The 25,828-nt window shown below is 47.0% G+C and overlaps 1 protein-coding gene across 1 annotated transcript in view; it reads left to right on the top strand.

Moving 5' to 3' along the window:
* LOC119432853 (Bardet-Biedl syndrome 2 protein homolog) overlaps positions 1–25,828 on the top strand; it is a 56,749-nt gene that overhangs the window by 7,269 nt on the left and 23,652 nt on the right. The window contains exons 5-8 of the mRNA XM_049658420.1: positions 613–795; positions 4,000–4,086; positions 4,141–4,374; positions 19,070–19,212. Of these exons, the coding sequence (XP_049514377.1) occupies positions 613–795; positions 4,000–4,086; positions 4,141–4,374; positions 19,070–19,212 (647 nt within the window). The remainder of the gene's footprint in view (positions 1–612; positions 796–3,999; positions 4,087–4,140; positions 4,375–19,069; positions 19,213–25,828) is intronic.

Below are 25,828 nucleotides of genomic sequence, written 5' to 3'. Positions count from 1 at the left end.
TACGATGCAGTGCCCGAGTGCTTCCTCCAAGAGACGCATTGGTGCCGCTTCCGTGACAGCTCTTCCTTGCGAAACCTCCCGCACTTTCCGTATCGTGGCCGCCGCTGTCTGGCGGAAGCCACCTGCCCGGATCGAACCTCGGGCCTGCAGCCCGATGCCCCAACCATTACAGGCCAACTCGTTGAGACGGTTGTCGTACAGCACGGGTGCGCGATAGCGCCACTTTCTTTTACGCCAAATGTAACGGACAAATTTATGCCACTTGATTGACAACCCCTTCGCATTGCATAGATTCCTAGGTGTCCGTTGGATGTGCATATTTTTTATCTTCCCAAAGCGAGCAGATTGAGAAAGGCGCGAACAAATGAAGCAATAATGATGATGACGTAGGCATTTGACGTAGGCGTGAATGCCAAGTATGTCCAAAGAGCGTCGGACCATGTTCAAACAACACAGTGAGACTGACGCGTTCTCCACGTCGTCCAAAGGTGTCGGCCCAGTTCGGCCACAGTGCACGCAGTGCAAACGAGCGCGTGCTTGATAAAAGCAACTGAGCAGTCAGTCCCATTTGCTGCGAAGAGCGTGCCACGAAGAGCCTCCCCCTCTGCGCAGCTGCTCGTCGGCTCGGAGGACTTCGACATCCGCGTGTTCCGCGACGATGTCATCGTGGCCGAGATCACCGAGACCGAGGCCATCACGGCGCTCTGCCCGCTGACGCAGGACTGCTTCGCGTACGCGCTCGCCAACGGCACCATTGGCGTCTACCGGGGCACCGAGCGCCTCTGGAGGATCAAGGTTTGCGTGCTGCATTTTAAGATTGCGATATTCCAGTAAAGCCTACGCGGCGTGCATTCCCAAAACGTGCGCCAGAGGCGGAGCGCGCGACCGCGTCTTCAGCTTTGCAATATCAGCGTGTGCCATAATTTAACCGAACATTCACGCGAATGTTATTGCATCAATCCGTTATTATTATTAGACAACTTGCGACCTGTAAGTGACAGCGTTAGCACCCACTCGATTCCTTCTTATATCGGCTGCAAAGATGCGCGATCGCAAATGTCTTTGACGCGGTACTCGGGCTTATTTAGACGCCAACGAAATCGGTGCCGACCACACAATGCCGTGCAACCGCCACGCCGCGGTGGTCTATGGCGGTCTGGTTGTGGGCATACACAAGGTCAAGAGTTCGATTCCCGGAAGCAGGGGGCGTATTTTCATGGGTCGGAATGCAATAACGCTCGAGTATGTACTTAGATGAAGGAGCACGTTAAAGAACTCTGCAGGCAATCGGAATTCCGGAACGTCTCTCATAGACCGTTCGTTGCTTTGGGAAACAATTGCGTGATCGTTGAGCATGCAGGCAGAACGCATTGGTTCAGGCCGACCTCTCAGCTTTTCTCTCATAATAGACCTCTCACTGATTTCATTTTTAAACGAACACGCAACAGCTGTTTTCTGCAACGCTGTAACGGGTGTGACGCCAGTTATCGCAATCACGAAGATTGGCTGGGCCTAGTGCTTAAGGAATGTCGAGACCGTGAGAGGCACCTTATTTGCCGGAAAGGCAGAGAGGCCGACCTGAGCTGATGCGCTCTAGTCCACTACTCTGCACTGGGGAGTGAAAGGGATGGAGGAGGATAAGCAGCGATTGTACACTAGACGGCTGCCCTACTACAGAGCCCCTCGTCTATAGTCACGTGTCATGCAGCTAGGAACTTCTACAGTGCTTTCGTTGTCCGACCTGCAGTATCAGGCCATATACAGGGTGTTTCCCTTAACTTGGGACAAACTTTAAAAATATATGCAAATGCTACGTAGCTGAACCGAACCAAAGTAATGTTGTTTGCCGTCAGATATTCAGATTCTTTTCATTCGCCTAATTACAGTCTTAATTATTTAAGACTATTTTAGACTAATTAATAATTCCGCGAATACACGCACAATCGCCCCGCGACTGGCCGCTCGAGGCACTTTGCGTGTATTCGCGGGCTTCTTTCATGCTCGGAAAAACACTTTTATGTATCACGTATTGAGCAACAGAAAGCTGTATCGGGAGTTTTTCATGTTGCTCACAATTTTCTCATTGACACTTTTCATCCAATTTATTTATTTATGCAATACCGCAGACCTTGCACATGTCAATCAGTAGTAGGTACAGACGGCATCAAGTTACAGTCGTTAATAGTTCGTGGAAAAAAGGAATATTTGAACCCCTCAGTTCGTGCAAAATATGGGTTTAAAGTGTGGGGTTGGTGGTGCCGGGTGTGTCTAGTTATTAAAGGTTTAATATATATTGATGGCTCAGTAATTAATTTATTGATAATAAGTGCCGAAAGAAAGTCAAGGAGCAATTTGTTTGTTCGTAAAGCTAGTAACTGTATATTATTTGTTAGCATAAGTTCCGTGGGAGAATCAAACTGCGAAAATTTGGAAAGAATAAATCCAACTGCTTATCTTTGTATTCTTTCGAGCTTTTTAATGTTAACTTCAGTATAGGGGTCCCAGACGATACATGCATACTCAAGTATGGGCCGAATAAAGGATATGTAGCACAAAAGTTTTACACTATAGCCGGGGCGTTTCTTAATTTGTGTCGGAGTAGACATAGTTTACGAAAGGAACATACGTTGTCAATATGAATGTTCCATGACAAAGTGTTAGTAAAGGTGACTCCCAAGTGTTTGTAGTTAGTAACCTCTTGTAATACTGACGAACCTAGTTTATAAATGTGCTTTAGTGAGTTCTTTCTGCGTGCAATACGTAAGATGACACCTTTTTCCGTATTCAGGAGCATTCCCCACATGTTGCACCAATCTGAAATGTTCTTTAAATTGTTGTTAAGTTCAAGTTGATCGTTATGGGAAGTTATATCTCTGTACAAAACACAATCGCGAGAAAATAGAATGCTGGAGTCAACTGCATTCACAAGATGTACAAAAGGAAAAGTACCTCGCGGTACTCCCTATGTCACCGGTAGACAGTCCGACTGTTGCCCATCGATCACAACATACTGTTTACGATTTCTCAAGTAATCAGTAATCCAATGTAAAAAGAAGCATTGTATTTCAGTTCTTCTCAATTATACTACTTCTCAACTATAATAATTGAGAAGTTGATTGATTAATTAAGACTATAATTATGTAATTAGGCGGAATGCAAGAAATAACCTGAGTATCTCCAAGCGACGGCAAACAGCATTATCTCGGTTCGGTCCAGCTACGTATAGCATTTGCATATCTTTAACGTTTGACCCAAGCTAAGCGAAACACCCTGTATATAGGCCGAGAATAGCGCCCTCTGACAGTGGTTGCCTACCAACGCTGGTTAGGAAATTTTGCAACGTCCGTCACTGCAGCATATATTATTATTATTATTATTATTATTATTATTATTATTATTATTATTATTATTATTATTATTATTATTATTATTATTATTATTATTATTATTATTATTATTATTATTTGTAAACATATACACAGGAAAGGGAGGAGCAAGGCTAGCAACTGCCACCGGAAGGGGCCTGCCTATACTCTTCAGAAAGGAGCAGACAAACATAGAAATGGAAGATAGGAAGGAAGGGAGGAAAGAAGGAGCAAGATGGCAAATCTCAAAGAATAAAGTATATCATATGTGATGCTAGTCAATCGCACAATATAACGTCCCAGCGTCAGGCCTAATCGACCGACCGATGAGGTGTGCGTGGTGAAAGCAACGCCAAGACTCCGCAGCAACGACACTTGGCTCCACGTAACCTTCGGGGACAAAGGGAATGTAGAGTTACGGTACGCGTGTTGCGTTTCACGCTTACATCCCCGTGAAAGTAAGCGCCCCGACAACGTCAGAGAGAACCTGAGCTGCGTCCTCTCTGGACGTGTAGCTGGCCGCAGCGTGTTTTCTGGCACATGGCGCTTTTTGCTCTGGTGGATGCTAGTAGGCGCAGCTGGTTCGAGCGAGCAGCACGTCGGTGACGGTGCGCGTGCGTCCCCGTGTGCGCAGTCCAAGAGCCAGGCCGTGTGCCTCCACGGCTACGACATCGACGGCGACGGGCGGCCGGAGCTCATCACAGGCTGGAGCAATGGCAAGGTATGATCCCGCCAAGCGCGGGCAAGCGGCGGCTGAGTCGATGGCGGCGCGCAGGTGGACGCCCGCACTCTGTCCACGGGCGAGGTGGTGTTCCGCGACAGCCTGGCGCACGGCGTGGCGGGCATCGTGCAGGCCGACTACTGCCTCGACGGACGCGAGCAGCTCATCGTCGTCTCGGTGGGCGGCGAGGTGCGCGGCTACCTGCCCGCGTCCGCCGAGCTGCGACAGCAGGTGGCCGACGCCACGTTCGAGCAGGACACCGTGCGGGAGCTCAGCCACAAGAAGCAGGCGAGTCGACGACGGGGCATATCTTGGCAGCTCCGAACGCGACGGCAGGTCGTAACACGTACACCAGCCAGTCTAATTATCGCGCGCAATTTCTTTTCCCACGTGGTACTGGTGGCTTTTCCTCTGCTCTCATTGTTCACGGCGATAGAAACAGCTTGTCGGAATGACCCCGATGGATTGTCAAAAATGATATAACCGTTAAAATTTACAGTGCACGGAAACGTTACAAACTGAACGTTTCGATGAACGCCTCGCTGGCAGACACCTCCTCCCTCGAGAGAAACCGCGACGTATCAGCGCAAGCAGAAAAAGGTAAAGTTAGCCTCCGTGGCACGACAGGAAGCGCAGGCGAGCATTGCCAACAGAATCCGCGATAATTCCTCCTTTGGCTTCCACTAATTCCCTGGTCAGCTGATAAGGATCAGCTGACCAGGGCCTTTCACATTTACAGGTCATAAGTCAACCATCTGTTCTTCTCAGCCATAGCCTTCTTGGAAAGTTACTAGAATAAATTTGTAAAAATTAATGTGTTAGGGGTACAACGATTAGGTTAGGATTGCACAGAGAGTAAGACATATTGCGTATCTTTGACGCCCGAGGGTGCGCGGGTTTTTTAATAAGTGCTGTTAGTCTTGCGTTGGACATCTTTGACGTCGCAGGCTGCGCGGGTATACAGGGTGTCACAGCTATCACGCAGCACGATTTAAAGAAAGAGGAACGGCGTTACGGCGAAGCAAACCTAGTGCGTATTGTTTCCAGTACCGTGGAGCAGACGCCCGTATCTTTTCGTTACTGAGATTTAATTAATTAATTGTAATTAATTATCTAACTCGAGAAGTACTGTCCTAATTATCAAAGTGTCAATGAGAAAGTTGTAGAGCAACATGAAAAACTCCCGATACAGCTCTCTGTTCCTCAATACGTGCTACATAAATGCGTTTTTTTTTAATTTTATTTATTTACGATACTGTTGGCCATAAGGCCGTTACAGGGTGGGTTTTAAGGCATCACAAAGAGAATTTCGGTGTTACAACAATAGGTTATCAAAAATACAAACTGGGGTTTTACAACAGTAAAATACATCAATAAAGTGTCAGTCATAGAAAACGGGTAAACACATAATTTGAACAGCAGTTATCAAAATAGAAGCTGGGTATTACAACAGTAAATTACATCAGCGAAGTGTCCGTGATAAAAAACAAAAACAAAAAAACAATTGACAAAAAACAACAAAATGACAATTTTTACAGTAGTCTAACACTTCCGCAATCAATTTTGTAGCCTCCAATTCATAAAAAAAAAACTCTAATTCATAAAACAAACCATACATGGTATATGGTAGCAGTTCACAAAAACGAAAAAAAAAAAAGAAGCCTGTGTATTATGCACAAGAATGGAAGCAAACATAAGCATTCAGGTTTGTAATGATGTAAGCATTTTTCGAAGGTTTCAACTGAGGTGCACTGCATAACGAATGATGGTTCCAGTCTTTTATGGTTCGGGGTAGGAATGAATCTGCATATGCGTCGATATGTAGCTGTGGTAAAACAAACGTCGAGTCATGTTTCCTAAGAGTTCGCTTTTTTGGGGGAGCTAAGTAATCTGAAATATCGATGTTAAAATGGTGTTTAGAAAGCAAAAATAGGAATTTTAGTTTTGCCACTAGACGCCGCTGTGATAGAGGGGGTAGTTGAAGCTGATTTAACATCTGTTACCGAGTCAGCGGAGACAAAATAAACCGTGCAGCCTTTCTTTGTACCCTTTCGAGTTCGTTTATTAGACCCACTTGGGACGCATCCCATATAGTGCTTGCGTACTCTAATGTTGGCCTCACATAGGTTAGAAAAGCGGTTAATTTGACTGATTGAGGCGCAAGCTTCAACTTTCTGCGCAGAAACCAAAGTTTTTTTTTTCCCGGCAGTGCTCGTGATACTTGTGATAAGCGTTTTCCAGCTTAGGTTCTTGGTGATAGTTATCCCTAGATATTTCAGTGTATCAACTATGGCGAGTATTCGGGAGTTCACAAAGTATTTGTGATCCAGGACATTCTTTATCTTGTTTGATACCCTGAAGACAACTGTTTTTGGCTCGTTTATCATGATTTTCCACTTTTCACACCATATTTCACACCAAAGAAGCCCGCGAATACACGCAGAATTGCCGCATGACTGGCCGCTCGAGGCACTTTGCGTGTATTCGCGGGCTTCTTTCATGCTCGGAAAAACACTTTTATGTAGCACGTATTGAGCAACAGAAAGCTGTATCGGGAGTTTTTCATGTTGCTCTACAACTTTCTCATTGACACTTTGATAATTAGTACAATACTTCACGAGTTAACATAATTAATTACAATTAATTATTTACATCTCAGTAATACTGACGGCTGCTCTGGAAACAATACGCACTAGGTTTGCTTCGCCCCCCGTAACGCCGTTCTTGAAATCATGCTGCGTGATATAAAGACGAAGTGTTCGTTCTAAGATAAAACAGTGCAGCGAGTGTCTCTCCACTTTGTCAGTCTTCACCAATACGGTATGATGATTAATCACCAACTCGCCCAGCTTTCCACATTACTGAACTCCCATAACAACGTAACCGCGTCTTGGGCAATTGAAACAGAGTGGATGTCGCGCCTGGCAGTAGTACACAATAAGCGCTGGCGATGGATGCCAGACAGCAGTGTTGCCAGACCTCTCGCGTTCTGTGGCGTGCGAACCGAGCTTGGCGTCATGCGTCACCCCGGCATCTTCAATGTGAATGCGACCGTTGTGCGATCATTTCGATTCTGAAAGAAGAAATGAATACCCTTCCACTACTGTGAAGATGGACTGTGGCTATCGACCCTTTTCCCATGTTTGGTCACGTGGTGACGCGTCCATTGCTAGCCTCAGATACCTCCGTGTTTACAATGCAAGCGCCTGAGTCCTATGCGGCGCAGCAAACCTCCGTTTCGACGCATATCGTAGACGGTGACTGTGCGGACGACACGAAGTTGTGGCCACAGCTTTAGAGGACATGTAAGTGCTGTCAGAGATCACTTCGCCTTGTCCAAACGGCGCGAGCAGCGTATACCGTGCTTGTACTAAAAGCGGGGTTAGAAATGTATTCCAAGCTTTCTAAACTTTCGGCTTATGAATTAAATCAGGATCAGTGTGCTCTTCCTTCTTCATTTGGCAAACATTTTGAAGCAGCGGCTTGTCATGTCAAGCAGCGGCGGCCCTGCCTTTCCTCTCAGCAAGGAGAGGAAAGGCAGGGAGGTCAACCAGAAAAGCGTCCGGTTTGCTACCCTGCACTAGGGGTGAGGGAAAGGGGGAATAAAAAGAGTAAAATAGGGAGAGAATGAGTACCGAGTACACGTGGGACGATGTACAGGGACACTATAGGCGGTCTCTTAAACCGGTGCACTTCAAATACTGTACTAATGCACGCATCGCTTTTACCACAGGCGGGCTGGGTGTTTGGACGGATAGGCAGAGGCGTAAACTAAAGCCCCTCAATACCGCTGTGATGAAAGAGCTTCGTAGACGTAGGTGAGCGGCCTGATCGGCATGCACGGTGCAGCCATCTGGTGGCGCAGAGCTTAACCAGCCAAATACAGAGCTAATAGACAGTTTTAGCAGAGCGCCGCTTACGCTCACATTTCACGTTCTGGGGTACTGGAGGGAACTACGTAGATTTCGCATTTGATAAACGCGAGCGACGCGCTGTCATCATCATCATCATCATCATCATCATCATCATCATCATCATCATCAGCCTATTTTATGTCCACTGCAGGACGAAGGCCTCTCCCTGCGATCTCCAATTACCCCTGTCTTGCGCTAGCGTATTCCAACTTGCGCCTGCAAATTGCGCCTGCAAACGTTGGTGGCGTGGAGTAGAGGTAGAATACCCGGCTTCAAATCTGAAGGTCGTAAGTTCGAATCCTACTCCAGTCCAATACATTTTCAGACATGGAGTGGTGCCTGACACCGGCAAGAAAAAAAAATAATTGCCGAGAGCTAGTGGGGCTATACTAGTTCAGGTACAACCAAACTAGGAAGGCCCACTAAGCTTCATCAAAAAGTCACTTCCTCACCAGAACAGGAATTGGCCTCCCTGGTGCAGTGTTCGGCCACTACCTCCCTCATGACTCCGACAATTAACGCGCTATCAACTCGGCTGCAAAACGACGAAGAGGCCAAGTAGACACGCTGTCACGCTCCGCTCAGTCGGCGTTGTAACGGAGCGAGGGATGCGGTCTTCGTTCCGCTGCCAGTATGAGCGTTGTGCGCATGCGCAATAGCGTTCCCTCTAAGCGGTTGTTTATCATTTGCTAGCATATGCCTGTCTGAGCGGAGCGGAGAGCAAGCGCTCAGCTAAAGCACTCTAATATTGTTGCAACCAAGTGTAAAACATTTTAAACATATAAAAAGACAACGTGTTGAAGATTACGCTCCTGCCGAAAATGTGAGCCAGCAGCAAAGTGGAAAAAACTTGGTTACTGCTATATTAGCTGTGTGTTTGGTTGAGCTTTGTGCCGCCCGGTGGCTGCACCGTGCAAGCAGTTCACGTTTGCGCCTCCGTTCATCACGTAAAACCGTGGTAAAACGGCCAGTACACTTGCGCTTGCGTTTACCTGAATACCGGACACGCTAACCTCTATTGTGGCAATCCTTCGACTTGAAGTGACGGCCGCAAACGCATAGATGCTGGCGCCGTATGGATACCGACGCTCCGATGCGATGCAGCTCGGAGTGTCGGTGCGCCCCCCGTCGGTGCGCCACTGCTCTCATTTGGGGTCGACTGAGGGCTCTCCCTCTAACCCTAACGAGAGCACGCACGAGGACTCACTGACCGCGCCGCCTCCGCAGTCCCCCTACCCCACGGGGAACCATTGATCACGTATAATGAGATCACCAAGCATTATTATCTGTCAAGACGGGTATTCCCCCTCCCGCACCCTGCCTTATGCAGGGCGCGGGCGGTGACCCTTCGACTTTTACAAGCTCGTGCGTATCCTAACCTTGCGGTTCTTCATGCTATATACCCTGAAAGGTATCCCAGTGCGGACTGCCCTGCCTGTGGACTAACGGCAACATTTAACCATGCGTTGTGGAAGTGTGAAGCCATCGGCTCCGCCTTCAGCGAAGATAGGTGGGCTGCACTTTTGGGCAGCCCCGAACTCAACGATCAAACCCTGGCCGTCCAGAGTACTCGCGATCGGGCCGTCAAGCTTGGCTTGGCGGTCCCTGCGTGGGACTAGCCGGGTGACACGGCTAGCTTTTACTCTGCCAACGACTGCGCTTTGCGTCGGTGCGGCCCGTCGCGCGCACCGTATCTTGAAAGGGATCTCCACACGGTTCTGACCTTTGTATGCGCTGTGCATTCGCTGCTCAGTTTCCGTTGCAGCGATAGACCGCACGAACCTTCGCTCGCTGCGACGGCTGCGCTTGCTGCCAGCGTTTTGACAGTGGTTGTCTGCGGTCATCGAGTGTGATTATCTATGACCTGTTCATGTTTGCTTGTGCGCGCTGGCACCACGCTTGTTAATTCAGTTAGTAAGCGAATGTGTCCAAGTTTATGCAGCCGATAAAACTACTATCCCCACTCCGAATAGCTCTGTACTAATTTGCTATCGCATTTGATGCTTCGCCTTTCGGGCGAAACTGCGACATATTTATTTATAGAAACAAATTAACTAACATCTAAACTATTACGAACAACATTTCTTCAGCATAATGTTAGAGAAATTAACGATGACGCGCCCAGGGCAGCCAATCGGATAGCTGGCCCTACTGACGTGTTATGGTCAAATCGCGTCACTTGGTCACAAAACTCCGCCGATTGGCGTGCTGCGATCGGTAGCAATATAGCTTTTTAAAACCTTGTAATAAATTACACACTTTATGTGGAGCGCTTAGATGCGTCAATCAATGATCAGAAGGACCTAATCTAACGACTCAGTACGTTTGTACAAAATCGTCGAAATCGTTTCAGGGTCCCTTTAAATACGGCTACGCCAATCGCGGCGCGCACACAAGCGAACGCGCTCACGTGGTCGCCAGGGTGACCTACGTCAGGTAATGAAGAAGCAAACGTAAGATCCGGCGAAAACCGCTGTATAACGCACACTTTTTAACAGCGGAGCTGTTTATGCCGAGCGTAATTTGTCTGTCGACAACAGAAAATGTGGTCCGATCCTGGCGGTAGTGCGCAGAAAGGGTCCAAGCGCAATGGCGCATACCCCTGTGAACTAGCGAAGCTGATCCTGGCTAAGTCTAGCTAAGCATAGTTCTGACTAGCTTAGCCAGTCATCGATAGCCAATCGATAGCTAATCTATAATCGATCAATAATCAATAAATTCCGGAAAATGCTGGGGATGACTTGGTAGTGCTTAGCCTAGCCCAAAAACCAGGACTAGCAAGGTGCCCATCAGCATTGCGCCTACAGTGCAAGCTACGCTAATTTTTTTTTACAATCCTAAGTTTGAAAACGCCGTCAACCCGGCGTTTTCATACGGCTCCACGAGGTGGCGCCGAGGCGGAGGGACGCTTGGTGGTGCAACCCACCACTCTGTTTCAAAGGGGACGCTCATAGCATCCATCCATCCATCCTTCCAGCAAAGAAGGAGTGCGGCCAGCCTAGCCTCGCTAGCCTCTGTTAGATACGGACTCTTTTCCTGGCATCACTCAAGTTCCCCGACCACATGCAATCGCCGTCGCATTCCAATTATGGTGCGCCGGGGCGCGTCGACCACGTTACTGGACCCGTCAGACAAGTTGGCGACCATCACCTCATGCGCCGCACGTCGAGCTTTTGTCTCCCCCCCTGCTTGACTCTTCCCGAAAGTGCAACGTGAGGCTGGCGCGGTTCCAGGTAGTTGACCTTGGTCCCGAGCAAAGCGGTTTTGCAGCTCTGGAAGGTCGTTCAAGAACAACCCGTCTCCTCCAGCTGAGCGCTTCCAGGCGAGGAGGCAACGCCAGAGGCAGGTCAACCATCGGACAATGGAGCCCTTGGAGCGTCCCCATTGGTCGAATGTGACGGCACTTGCACGGGCGCCTACCATTGGACGAAAATGATGACACCTGAGCTGGCTCGACGATTGGCCAAAAATGACGTGACCCCGAGAGACCGAAGGGGTTAAAAGCGAGAGACATGGAGAAGAAGCGTTCGTTCTTGCCACGGGCCGCAGCGTACGATTTGCTGCCGGCCGTCGATGACCTTATGACTGTTTATTAGTTTGTTTTATTACTGTGAATAATGTAAACAAACCCCTCCATTTCCCTAAGTCCGTCCTCAACGTCCCCCAACCGACGCACCAACGCGTGCTAAACCTCCTAGCAGGGCTCAACACTATAATCAACACCAGCAGGCTTGCCGCGCTAGCTTCGCAACCGGGCCCAACTCAGGGGGGAACGTGTCATAAAAGGTCGACTGGCGCAAGAGAAGAGAGATAGCGGGGGCTCAGCCGGCCGGGAGGGCGGAGGGGCTGCTCAAGAAGACGAGGCTCGAGCCAGTGCTGATGATAATAGTTATTTTCTACATGCGGACACGATCCTGGGGAACATAGCCCTTAAAAGCTTCGCTGTAAAAGCGCGCGCGCAGGTTGTTTGCGCAAGATGGACAGCGTTTGTTTTAATCCCACGCAAAGCTTGCACACGTGCGGGCTGCGCCTATACCGGAGGAACGGAGCCGTGCAGCACGAAAGTGGCGCTCCGACAAAAAGGGGGCCCTCTCGCGAAGCGTGCAAAGTGTGAGGCCCACAATACATCGCAGTGGAGAAGCGTACGTCGTGGTTCCGGAATGCAGCAGAAAAGTACATCTGTGCCGCAGCACACCATAGAGACGGGGACGAGTAAGACATCGGGCGTCGTTGTTCAGCTGCCATGTCTCCTCTCCATATTGCTGCACTGTTTATCTCCTTAATGTCGCATTGACACACACGCATATCGCCTGAACTGAACATGCCCACCAGGTTGCATCTGTATGTATGTATGTATGTATGTATGTATGTATGTATGTATGTATGTATGTATGTATGTATGTATGTATGTATGTATGTATGTATGTATATATGTATATATATATATATATATATATATATACGAAATCAAAGGGAAGTTCAATGGGTCAGTAGGTATTAAAGCGATCAATATAAGGAACGAAGACACACGTACGAAGCGAGAAATATCACTTTCTGACGATTCCGTCGAGGCACAGCCGAAAGACTGCAAAGATGCTTTTTATTCTCTAATATATATTCATGCAACACTCATTATAAGTATACTAACTACGGCCTAATTTTCATCCATAGCACATTCAGCGATAATACATAATAATAAATAATACCAATAACAGTCGGCTTTCATCGATAGAAGATTGATGAAAAAATGTCACAGTTTCGCCCTAAGGGCGAAGCAATGAATGCGATAGCAACACAGCAATGTCATACGAAGTAAGGTGAGCGGCTTTGGTAGCAACAACACGCAGAACTGTTGTCGACGCCATCGGCGTTTTGCCCGCGTTAGCTCAAAATGCGTGCGGCGTTGGTGACTGTTGCTGGAGCCTCTGATATAAATAGGCACTTGGTGCCGCAGCTAAACGTCGCCTCCCTTCCCTCCCCCTCCCCCACGGCCTCTCGCGCGTCCGAAGAAGGCGCGTTTGCTCTACATATATGGTGATTGTAAAGGAGGAAAGAGACGCCTACTTCTGCAGCCCTTAAGCAAGCACGGCGCGGAACGCGCGTTTGTTCTCCGCCGTGCGTTCACTCCCCGTGAAAGAGCGCGTCCCTCGCGCCCTTTCACTCGCACATACAGCGTTCGGCGCGCGGCGACGATTTCATCTCCAAATGACGTCATACGGAACCTCACGGCGACGGCGACGGCGACGCCGACGGCAGAAATCTGCTTTTGAGTGTCCATATAATTGCTATCGCAATAAAAACGCACTTTACAAGAGCCTGGCAAGGGAGCAAGAATTCAGGATCGCCAGTCAGCCTCTAGAGTCTGTAAACGAGTACGTTTATCTAGGTCAATTACTCACAGGCACCCTGATCACGAGAAAGAGATTTACAGAAGAATAAAATTGGGTTGGAGTGCATACGACAGGCATTACCAAATCCTGACTGGGAGTTTGCCACTGTCGTTGAAAAGAAAAGTGTATAATCATTGCATTCTACCGGTGCTAACATATGGGGAAGAAACTTGGAGGTTAACAAAGAAGCTCGAGAACAAGTTAAGGACCGCACAAAGAGCGATGAAACGAAAAATGTTAGGCCTAACGTGAAGAGACAGGAAGAGTGGTGTGGATCAGAGAGCAAACGGGGATAGCCGATATTATAGTTGACCTTAAGAGGAAAAAATGGAGCTGGGCTGGCCATGTAATGCGTAGGGTGGATAACCGGTGGTCCATTAGGGTTACAGAATGGATGCCAAAAGAAGGGAAGCGCAGTCGAGGACGGCAGAAAAGTAGGTGGGGTGATGAAGTTAGGAAATTGGCAGGTGCAAGTTGGAATCAGCTAGCGCAAGACAGGGGTAATTGGACATCGCAGGGAGAGGCCTTCGTCCTGCAGTGGACATAAATATAGGCTGATGATGATGACAAATACGCTGTAAGACAGTGTATAGACGCGCAAGACAGTGGTGCACATCCAGAAATTTTGTTCGGGGGAGGGGGGGCTTAGGTTGCAACGCGGCCTCCTCCATATAGAGTTTGTCGAGGGATCAGATACATGAATGATAATTGAACTGCCCTTGCAAATACCATTGTATATTAGATGCTGCAAACGAATTATTCAACGCAACGCACTGTGAATACAAGTAGAGTATGTATCTTTTTATAAAGAATATATTCGTATGTCCCCAAAATTGTGGCAGACATAACTGATATTAATGCTTCCGCGTTTTCTTTTTTTTTTATTTAATAAGTACAGAAAATATCACGCGAACTTTAGAACTATATCAGTTCGAAACCAGCAAGGTAGTGAATGCAGCTGATATGAAAAACGTTAAGGCCATGAAATTAACAAGTGGAGGACAAATATATTGATGAATCTATGTCACTCAAGAATCTTGTTTACATTTTTGTACATATGCAATGGCCAGAGAAAAACCTCAATGACGCTGTCCTTCGTTGCAATGGATTGCGCAGGAGCAGCTGTTACCGGTCTTGTATTGTGAGTAATTGCACCGAAACTATAGTCGCAACAGTGAGTACATATAAAAAGCTGGAGTTCTGCAAAACATACATTAGAAATGCGAAGATAGAATGGAATATACAAATGCGAAGATACAACTTGATAAAGGGCAAAAAAGAGTCGCTGGAAACAAAGTTCGCTGCTTGTATACACAAAACCTCGCAACAAGATATTTAAATATACCTATAGGTCTCCAATAAATCTACGTATCTAAGCAAACGTCACTGTATATAATGCGTCAAACAAGACAAATAAACATGTTGCGCAGTCACAGATAGTGAACATTACGCATAGAAAGACAGACGATCCAGGCAAGAACAATACTATGATCGCAGAAATCGTGATATGTACTTGGGTCATGCTGCGGTCGCGACAGCACCATATGGGTAGAATAATAGAGGAATAATGGAGAAATCAGTGCGAAAATGTGTAATTTAACTGGCTGCACAGCGGCAACAATTATTGTGCACCCAAAATTAAAGGAGGGTATTGCTTCGTTTCAAAAAAGAAATAAAAGCAGGTAGCCAAAAAGGAAAGTAAAGAACAAAGGAAAGCCTCAGATGATGCGGCAAGTTGAACTACCCAATATCCGAGTGTGTTTGTTGGGAAACGCTGCGTGGGCCGGGCTTTCAATGAGCAAGTTCGGTCAAAATTGGTTATTGATGTCCTCGTAATTTTAGAATTCGCATGATAATTTTGATCATGATGCCAACTGTTACAATAAATGGCGAAATTTTCTGCGGTTTTAAATGCTAATGAACAGTCATACGTTTTCATAATTAATAGCTTATGGACCTGAAGGCAGAGAACTTTTTACTTGCATTGATTTTTGCTGCTTCGCTATCTAAACGACTAACTTCACTCGGCGGGGAAGTTTAGCGAAGCGGTCAATAGAGACTTTTAGTATTGTGGAAAATGCTTGCGTTAGCGTTAGCGTGTTACGCACGCTAAATCTTTGCGGAACGCTGTTCGATAGAGTTTTAGTATAGCGTAAGACAACGATGCGCCGCTAAGCGCAAAACCATCTAGCTGCGAGTAGTGAAAGCAGCAAACTGAGCAGTTCGACAACCAAATTAGCCGTGTGGATCCACGCCAAGCCATGAAACGAGCCTGCATGTCAAGCGCTCGGGCCGAGGGTGCCACCATGTTTGCAACGCTAAAAACTTAGCGAGCGTTTAGCGTCTCCGCTATATTTGAAAAATAGCGGACGCACGCTACCCGCAAAACTGAAATAGCGTTCTGAGCATGCGCAGTCTGACCCCGCTATTTTATTGCGTTTAGCGTGGTGCCATTTCCGCAATACTAAAACTGTCTAATGACTTCAGACACGTTGATGCCGACGTTTCTGTGGGCGTATAAAAGCGCCAGCCTGACCATGCGTTCCTCCGACATTGTAGAGCACAAGTAGTTCTTTAGTAATCTCATGTTTGAAAATATTTGGTCTGCGCTGGCAATGGTCACTACAAGGGTGACTAGAATCTTCAGCAGTTTGTACACATTTACATAGAACCTCCAGTCGCAATAAGAAAGGGCATCTATTCCGGTGCTACAACCTAAAAACACTTCTTCGGTGTCGTTGCATTCTTGTTTAGGTACCTTGCACAAACAGTAAGCTGTTCGATTCCAGCAACATACTACGTCGTTTCGTCAGCACGGTACGGAGAAGCAGCTGCAGCGTTTCCTTTTGAATCTAGGCTTTCTTTGATAATTTCACAACAGTTTTCTATAATTTTGTTTTGTGCATCTGGGCTTAAATACGAGGCATTACTGGGGCAACTTTCCAAATGGTTCTTCAGATGTGTATCTCCACAATGAGCTCGCATGCGAAGAACGCTTTGAAAATAACAGTATTTCCAGTCGGGGCTTTGCTTAAACCACAGGACCACTGTCCCTATGGCCACGGAGAGCCAGACTTTGTCACCCGCAAAAAAGAACTGTCTCAATATTAGGCCGTTAAATTTCTTCTATTTTCTCTAATTTTACTTTACCAGCCCTGGTCCAGCTGATCGATCACATTGAGCGCGCTTCCTGAAAATGTTTGGAGAAAATTATCAGCTGCCTGCTGACAGTCACGGTGATATTTAGTATTTTCGTGTATGGAAGATTGCGACCGCGTGCTTCCATTTCTGGAACGGTGTGAATACTAGGGCTGCAGTGCGCGCTTGTTGGCCCAAGTTTATAAGACCATTAAACCCATAAAGTTCCAGAATTGTAAAATCTAAAGCACGCCTTGGAAATTTCAGTGCACCTTTCGCGTCAAAACTTTATGAGAAATTTATACCCACAAAGTTTCGGAATTGAAATCCATGCACTCCGTAGATTCCACGGCCGCTGCGAGATGCCGCGACGCGCCCGCTCGCTATCAAAAAGCCATTGAAAGTTTGTGCTCGGATGGGGCTCCTTGCGTTATGTGATTCGAGGTGCACAAGCGTTGCCACGAAATCCAGCCCGAATTCGCAATGTTCGTGACGAAATGTCTGTTCGAGTGTGAAAAATACATTGTAGACAAAATCCAGAATAATTCCCGGCGCTGGTAGTTGTTTTGGTCGACCCATCAGCCCGCTCCCCCCTGGCTACGCGCCTGGCGCCAGATATAACTTTTTTTTTAAGCTGATAGGAATACTCGCCAGCGCTTTCTCAACAGCTCTCAGGGGATTGAAAGTGACCTAACTTGCAGTTTTATTTTCCCTAGAACTATCAGGTACCCGGTATCTGTCCAGCGTGATTTGCTCTGATCACAGCTTATCGGCAGATTTGCTTTTAGTTGATAGGAATACTCGCCAGCGCCTGCTCAACAGCTCACAAATAATTAAAAGTGACATAATTCGCAATCTTTTAAAAAACTAGCACTATCAGGTACGTAGTATCTAGTTGTCTACTAGGATTTCCTCTGAAGAGCTTGTCGAACATTTTTTTTTTCTTCTATAGTAGACTCACGTTGCGAGTCCACCCATATCATTAATAAAAAACAGCAAGTGAGTTCTATTTGGAAACACACAAGGTGAGGGAAATATTACGAAAGTGAGAATTGGTAGCCATCTGGTATCCGTGTTCCTTTCTTATTTTATTAGCTGTGAAATGTGAGAAGTTGGGCTACTGAAAATGCCGGCTATCCTAAAATGTTAGCCCAGAAAAACAGTCCCCCCCCCCCCCAAAAAAAAAGGAGAAAAAAGGCAATGAAATTGCAAAACACCCTATAGCTAATTAACAGAAACGATATCAAAACAAGTGCACGAAAGGGTGAAAAACAGAGGAAATTAATGTAATGATAGAACAACACAAGCATGAGCAACTCATGGGCACCCCCCCAAACAGAAAATGAACAACGCTTATAAATTATTTTTCATGATCACAACTTTCGGAATTTTTTTAGGGGCGAAGCTCCTTAGGGTGTGGGTCTGTCCCTCCTCTGTAGTATGTAGTAGTAGTAGGTAGCCACGTCTACTTTTATGAAAAAGAAAATCACAGCATATCCACGGGGTGAATGATGATGAGTGGGCGAAGCTCCGGAGGGAATCATCGGATCTCCCGCTTAAGGGGACGCTAGCACAAACGCGTTAGAAACGTGCAGTACTCTCTAGTAAGGGGGAGCGGCCACAGCGTCTTACGCAGCCATTTCCACAAGCCGGAACGTGCACCGCGTTTGCCGACGCCATCACATGACTGCTGAGAGAGTATACCTCCCGTATTCATAAACGCTCCTCGACTTGAACTTGACTTGCCACCGCCGTGGGCAGCGCGTTCGAAACGCGTTGAAGGCGGTGGCAAGTCAAGTTCAAGTCAGACTCCCCCTTACTGGAGAGTACTGCACGTTTTTAACGCGTTTGTGCTAGCGTCCCCTTAAGCGGGAGATGGTGCAATTATAATGAAGGGCGCTGTTATAAAATACGAATGACGTCACATATGGCGCGTGTCATTGGTGGAAGTCAATCGTTCGATTTAGTGCAGCGAGACTGGGCGAATTACACGGAAGATTCACGGTTTACCTATGATTCCCTCCGGAGCTTCGCCCACTCATCATCATTCACCCCGTGGATATGCGGTGTTTTTCTTTCTTTTTTTCATAAAAGTATACGTGGCTACCTACTACTACGACGACGACTACTACTACTACATACTACAGAGGAGGGACAGACCCACACCCTAAGGAGCTTCGCCCCTAAAAAAAGCGACACTCACGGCATTCCGGCTCAGCGTGGGAAATCCACCCAACATCGGTGTTCCCGAGACGCTGAGCAAAACCTGGTCGACGCCCCGTCACAGAATATTGAGAGATAACACCTTGCCTTTGGCGGCAACAAACGCCTTTATTACGAGCTCCCACTGCTGAAAAGTCGACTTGAGTGTGTTGATTCCTTTATTTTCAGCCTTGGGGGACTATTCTTCTGAAGCCCGCATCGGTGCAATAAAATACCTTACGATTTATGAAAGTAGCTCGCTTAACATTTTTTTTTTTAGATTCAAAATATTTTGGCAAAATATGCCCGTGGAAATAAATGGGCCACAATTTCCCGCAGACGCTGACGCTGGAGCTGCGCAACTACGAGACCAACGCGGGCGACCAGCAGTACGGATCCATTCCGGTAGGCCTCTCTTCAATGTGCACTTCGAGTCAAGTGCGTAACAGGGCCCAACAAAGCTCGGTTTCAGTAGTCTTTGAGTAATAGTTTGCAGCTCCGAAAAAAACGAAAGCAATGACGCAGGCAAAACTGGCGCTGTCCAGAGGCTGGATTGTGTCTCATCCCTCCGCCCCATTTGCTCGCTGGGTTGCGGTTGGCTTCGCCGTGGCGGGACTTGAGATGAGCCGAGAAGATAAGGTTAGGGAGGGAAAGTCTCCGGTTTTCTTTCTTTTTTTTTCTTTTTTCAGCACCGTGAAAGAGAAAAAAAAACAGCATTAAAATTTCCACACACAGTTATACTTCCCATTATATACAATTCTAGAAGAGACGACAAGAAAACGGCGGCACAGTTTTCGAGTGTCTTCATTATATGCTTTCAGTTTCGCTTTAAAAACGTAGCATAGCTTTCAGACGCAGCGGAATACAGGACGCCCTCTGGGTTTTGGTCCGGGACTGGCGTATGGGACTCCGCAAATCACGTGGAACCGTCAACCTGGGGCCAAGGCAGCCCCTACAGCTTCTAGGATGCTGCAGATACCTTCGCCATATGCCAGTTGTGAAGAAAGCTGGTCTTTGTTTCGAAATGTTCATAATAAGCTCCGCAACAGACTCACAAGTAAACTTGTTCGAAAACCTCGTCTATATACGTACGATCAAATCATAATGTGTGTACGTACGATCAAATCGTCTCCAGCGAGAGTGACTCAGACACTCAGTGACCTTCTTCTCACTTATGAGATTAGCACTATTTCGTAGAAGAGAACAAGACACTCATTACATTGTTTTCGCGTTCTCTGCGCAAATATTACATGTACTTAATAATAATTATATTTATTGCTACAATGACAATTGCCATTCTTACTGGAATTTTTCTTAGAATTTCCACAAGTCCCCGAAAAAAATGCAGGAAAAAAACGGTAAGAAACGTACATCTAGGGAGCGATAAAGGTAATCACATACATACAGTCGCGAGCAAAAGTTTGGAGCCCACGGCATCAGCAAATATATATATATATATATATATATATATATATATATATATATATATATATATATATATATTCAAGCACAGCTCCGCGGCCTCGAATTGGCTTAATACGTTGTATTGGTCGAGGAGGAGGGTGTTTCAGGGTCGCTGCGAGCGGACGCACGTACTGCATATGGGCTCCTTCTTCAAAGCCCACAGCGACCGCACTTTTTGACCTTACGTTCTGGATATTGCCATCATCGCATCCGGGAAGGTGAGCCGCACATTTTGAAGCCAGCCGGTTATCGCTAGCCCACCCGGGTCAGAATTTTCGGACTTTTCTGTTTCCCCGGTGCCCGCCGGAGCTATTCGCAACTCAAATGAACTGCAGGGGGCGCTGCGAAAACTGGCCGCGTCTGGCTACACTGTGCAACATGGCGGCTATACGGAGGTCCCCCCGTCGCCACAACCGCTGTGTTGGATGTACAGTACACTGTAGTTTGATGATTTTCGTGCAGTGTGATGCCGGTTTGCGCTGTTTTGTGGAAGGAAAGCGAGTAGCTTACGCCGGCCAAATCATTTTAGCCGATCTGAGAGAGGTACAGTGGGTAATGAGGCTGAAGTGGTCGCACGGTGTGTGCAAACATCTGGCGTGACAGCGGACCCGCACGAGATTCTGATTCTTCAACCCATTGGTCCTGGAACCGAAGTGCTCGTGCACTGTTGGATAGCCGGAAAAGTACAAGCACGTTTCTGCTGCTTTGAGTCACTGTTAAGGCGTGGATAGATAGTCCGGTGTTTCGAGCGTGCGAGACAGCGGGCGGCCGGCGAAGTTGAATACGTCACGCGGGCCTCGCCAGGATTGCCGAAATATTACAACCTGCTCAGTTTGGTACGGTTAACATGGCCCGCAGCAGCGCACCGACTTGCTCGATCAGCTGTTGCCGCTGTAAATGCGGATAAATGCGCAGCCGGCGCGCACTTTCTCATTGTTGTTGCCACATTTTCGTTCGGCGAAGGCGCAAACTCTGCACGCTCTTTTCAGTCCAGAGAGCAAGCGAACCTAAAATCAAGCTTTGCACTTTATCGCCAGCATGCACTACGAATTTGTGGCGAACCATTTTTTCTCTTGTAGAGAACAAAACGATAAATAAGAAACTGAAAGATCTGCTTACTACAATAAAAACACATTTGCACACCATGTACATGTATGGCTTGTGCTGCGTGGCCTGACCATGATTGATTACTCCCCGCTGTCTACGAACATGTCGCTTATGGCTGCTGTGTACTAATGAAATAAAACAAATGTATCTGTGTAAATTAATGTTAACTAAACTACTGCATTATGAATCTAATTAATTTTTCATGTTATTCTATAATTTACGTAGCCTGCACTTTAAGTGGCCGAAACTGTGTTCGCCTCTGAACTGCCAATTTCCTTCAGACACTGATAAGAGATACAATTGCTTTGATATTTACGCATTTTCAAATGAGCGCCTACTAATTTGCACTAGTTACACGGGTAGCGTGTCCAGGTCGCAAGGAAGGCGTACCGCTATGCCATCCCATAGTTATTTTACACGCTGGCGCTACATGTGTTTACATAGAACGATTTACCGACGTTACCCGGGAGTATCTGAAACTCCGGTGTAACGATTTTCGCTGATGTACCATACTCGGTAGTTCCACGTTGTGCGCCGCATGTATCCGATATAACAGTTTTAATGAAGGAAAGCTTGAGTACCGCGGCGACATTTGCATCATAAACTGCATTACCACGCCGGCTATCACATGAAACTGCATGTTGCAGCAATACGCTGAGCGTTATCACGATGGCAGTAACAACCTCAACGCAAACTTTCTGAAGTTCCCTATAGCGCTTTACTGCAAACATAGTACAAGCAACAGTATCGCGTTCCCTTCACACAAACAACAAACCGAAACTCGGCTGAAAAAAAAAGAACTTTCTCGAGCAAGACGTTGCGAACATAACAATTGCCATTGTCGCAGCTTATGATAAGATTCGCAATCCATGTGGCTCTTCGACGCCGCAAAACTGCAAAACGCAGCATAATTCCACGGCTGTGCGGAGTTTCATTGATGGTGACGCGCACCCGATCGCAGTGCGAAGGCTACGGACGGAGCGTCTGCTCCGACGCTCCGACCTCCGTACGAGGTTTCAGGCGCTCGCCGCTAGGTGTCGCATGAATTGCTGGAGTCGCGAATAGGCCTACTTTTGGCCTAGCCTCCGCGACCCCCCGCAGCCCACTTAGCCATGGACTATCAAGCAGTTGGCACCGAAACAACCCCGCCGAAGTCTAAAACGAAGAATGGCAGACCGTCCTGCGTCTCCGCAACCGATACCGCCAGGCGACTGCCAGTCCATCTCCCCAATTGGACGAGCTGCCAGATGGACTGCCAGTCCATCTCCGCAGGGCTGTTACCGGAACATAACGACGGCGACTGCCGCCCAACTGAGAAATCCCGACATGCGACGCCACCAGCTGCGCATCGCCAGGTGGGTTTGCCGACGCGCGCCTCTCCCGCAACTCCCGCGGGGAGACCTCAAAGTCGTAATTCGACCACGCGGCGGTTTCGACGTATCCATGGAGACCCCCCGCAGGCTTTTGACAGCGATATGCGCAGTGACTAAAATACCCCTGCAGGAAGCGCTCCCCCCCCCCCCCCCCCCCCCCCAGGTGCGGCTGCACCCAACCAACAACACCTTCACGATCAGCACACCAGTGGAGGCTCCTGCTTATGCCCAAATCACGTCAATTACCTCCGACACTTGCTCAACTTATGCCACCGCCTACCTCGCTCCGCCCGACGACGCCGTGCGGGGCGTCATTCATATGGCCCACAGCAGGCGCGTAGCCAGGGGGGGGGCTGATGGGGCTTCAGCCCCCCCCGAAATTTTTTCGTGCCGGCATGCACCGCCGACCAAAACTGCCACCGACGCCGGGAATAATAATAATAATAATAATAATAATAATAATAATAATAATAATAATAATAATAATAATAATAATAATAATAATTTATTTTCCATGAAAAGAATTACATGGTGGGGTTCTGGATAAAAAGTTGCACGCAGGGAACTTGACCAGCCCAAAAACCCATCGAAGGCAACAGAGGGTGTCGGGCGCTCACATGTGAGTAAACAAATGGGAAGGTGTCAATTTAAAAAAAATGTGTATACGAGACAGGTAGTAATACACTTTAGCAATTAGAAAAACAAGTAGTCTGCATTAACAAGGAAATATTGAATTTATACATGAGCAATATAGATTACATAAAGAAAGTCTTATTACACGAAAACAGGAAGAAAAATAGGGGGGAAAAACATAACATAACTATATTCAGTGCAGCATGAACTAAAGCAAATAAAGGGGGGGAAAGTCATACAGTATTGCATATGAACAAACTCATTAAACAACAAGGATTAGTTGGACAGAAAGCAGTTGTGCAGGCTGCATAAGGACAGAAGGTCTATTTCTCGCAAGGCGAGGTTACTGAGGTGAAGTCGGAAGTGTATGTCGAAGCATTTGTTGACCATAATTCGTTCTTGAGTGCGGAATGTTCCATTGTTCAGGTGTCCTTGTGTCATATAGGCTGCGAAACGTTCGTGTAGGCGAGCTATGTTCAATCATTCTGTATTCTGTCTACAATGTCTTTTTCACGCTCGAAAGACATTTCGGCACGAACATTGCGTACTCGGGCTGCATTTCGCGGCACCTGGGGTGGATTTCATGGCACCTGGGGTCACGTAACGCAAGGAGCCCCATCCGAGCACAAATTTTGAAGGGCTTTTCGATAGCGAGTGGGCGCGTTGTGGCATCTCGCAGCGGCCGCGGAATCTACGGAGCGCATGGATTTCAATTCCGAAACGGTATGGGTGTAACGTTCTCATAAACTTTTGACGCGAAAGGTGCACTGACATTTCCAAAGGCGTGCTTTAAAAGATTTTCAATTCTGGAACTTTATGGGGTTAATGCTGTTATAAACTTGGACCAACATGCGTGCACTGGAGCCCTCGTGTCCAAGCCGTTCCAGAAATGAAAGCACGCGCTCGCAATCTTCTACACACACGAAAATACTAAATATTACCGTGACTGTGAGCTAGCAGCTGATAATTTTCTACAAACATTTTCAGGACGCGTGCCCAATGTGATCGATCAGCTGGACCAGGGCAGGTAAAGTAAAATTTGAGAAAACAGGAGAAAGGAAATGGCCTATTATTGAGGAAATTCTTTTGCGGGCTACAAGGTCTGGCTCTCGTTGGCCACAGGGACAGTGGCCCTATGGATTTAAGCATAGGCCGCGCTGAAAATACAGGTATTTTCAGAGCGCTTCTTCGCTTGCGAGCTGATTGTGAAGATACATATCTGAAGAACCATTTGGAAAGTTGCCCCAGTAATGCCTCGTATTTAAGCCCAGATGCACAAAACCAAATTATAGAAATCTGTGCCGGAATTATCAAAGAAAGCCTAGTTGCAAAAGCAGGCTGCTTCTCCATACTTCCTGACGAAACGACGGACATCGCTGGAATCGAACAGCCTACTGTTTGTGCAAGGTACCTAAACAAGGCTGCCAACGGCATCGAGGGATTGTTTTAGGTTTTACCACCGGAATAGATGCCCTCTCCCTTTGCGACTGCAGGTTCTGTGTAAATGTGTACAAACTGTTGCAGATTCTAGTCACCCTTCCAGTGACCACTGCCAGTGCAGAGAGAATATTTTTTAACAAGAGTTTACTAAAAAACTACTTGCGCTCTACAATGTCTGTGGAACGCATGGTTAGACTGGTACTTCTATACACCCACAGAGACGTCGGCATCAACGTGTCCGAAGTCATTGACAGCTTCGCTCAACTTCCCCGCCGAGAGAAGTTTGTCCTTTAGATAGCAAAGCAGCAAAAATCAATGCAAGTAAAAAGCTCTGTTCCTTCACGTCCATAAGCTCGTAATTATGAAAACGTATGACTGTTGGTTAGCTTTTAAAGCCGCAGAAATTTTAGCCCTTTATTCTAGCAGTTAGCGTCATGATCAAAATTATCATGCGAATACGGAAATTAGGAAGACATCAATAACCAATTTTGACCGACCTTGCTCATTCAAAGCCCGGCCCACGCGGCGTTTGCCAAAAACACACTCGGATATTGGGTAGTAACTTGCCGCATCATCTGTGGCTTTCGTTTGGCCTTTTCTTTCCTTTTAGCTACCTGATTTTATTTCTTTTTGAAACGAAGCAAAACCCTCCTTTAATTTTGGGTGCAGAATAATTGTTGCCGCTGTGCATGCACAGCGGCAACAATTATTTTGCACCCAAAATTTAACTGCCTGCAGGCAGTTAAATTACACATTTTCGTACTCATTTCTGCATTATTCCTCTATTATTCTACCTGTATGGTGCTGTCGCGACCGCTGCATGGCCCGAGTACATATCACGATTTCTGCGATCATAGTTTTGTTCTTGCCTAGATCTTCTGTCTTTCTGTGCGCAAAGTTTACTATCTCCGACTCCGCAACCTGTTTATTTGCCTTGTTTGACGCATAATATACAGTGACGTTTGCTTAAATACGTAGGTTTATTGGAGACTTAGACGTATATTTAAATATCTTGTTGCGAGGTGTTGTGTATACAAGCAGTGAACTTTGTTTCCAGCGACTCTTTTTTGCCCTTTAGCGA

The sequence above is a fragment of the Dermacentor silvarum genome, chromosome 11, assembly GCF_013339745.2.
Source record: "Dermacentor silvarum isolate Dsil-2018 chromosome 11, BIME_Dsil_1.4, whole genome shotgun sequence".
Classification (NCBI taxonomy): Eukaryota; Metazoa; Arthropoda; class Arachnida; order Ixodida; family Ixodidae; genus Dermacentor; species Dermacentor silvarum.
This window is presented reverse-complemented; position numbering and strand designations above follow the sequence as displayed.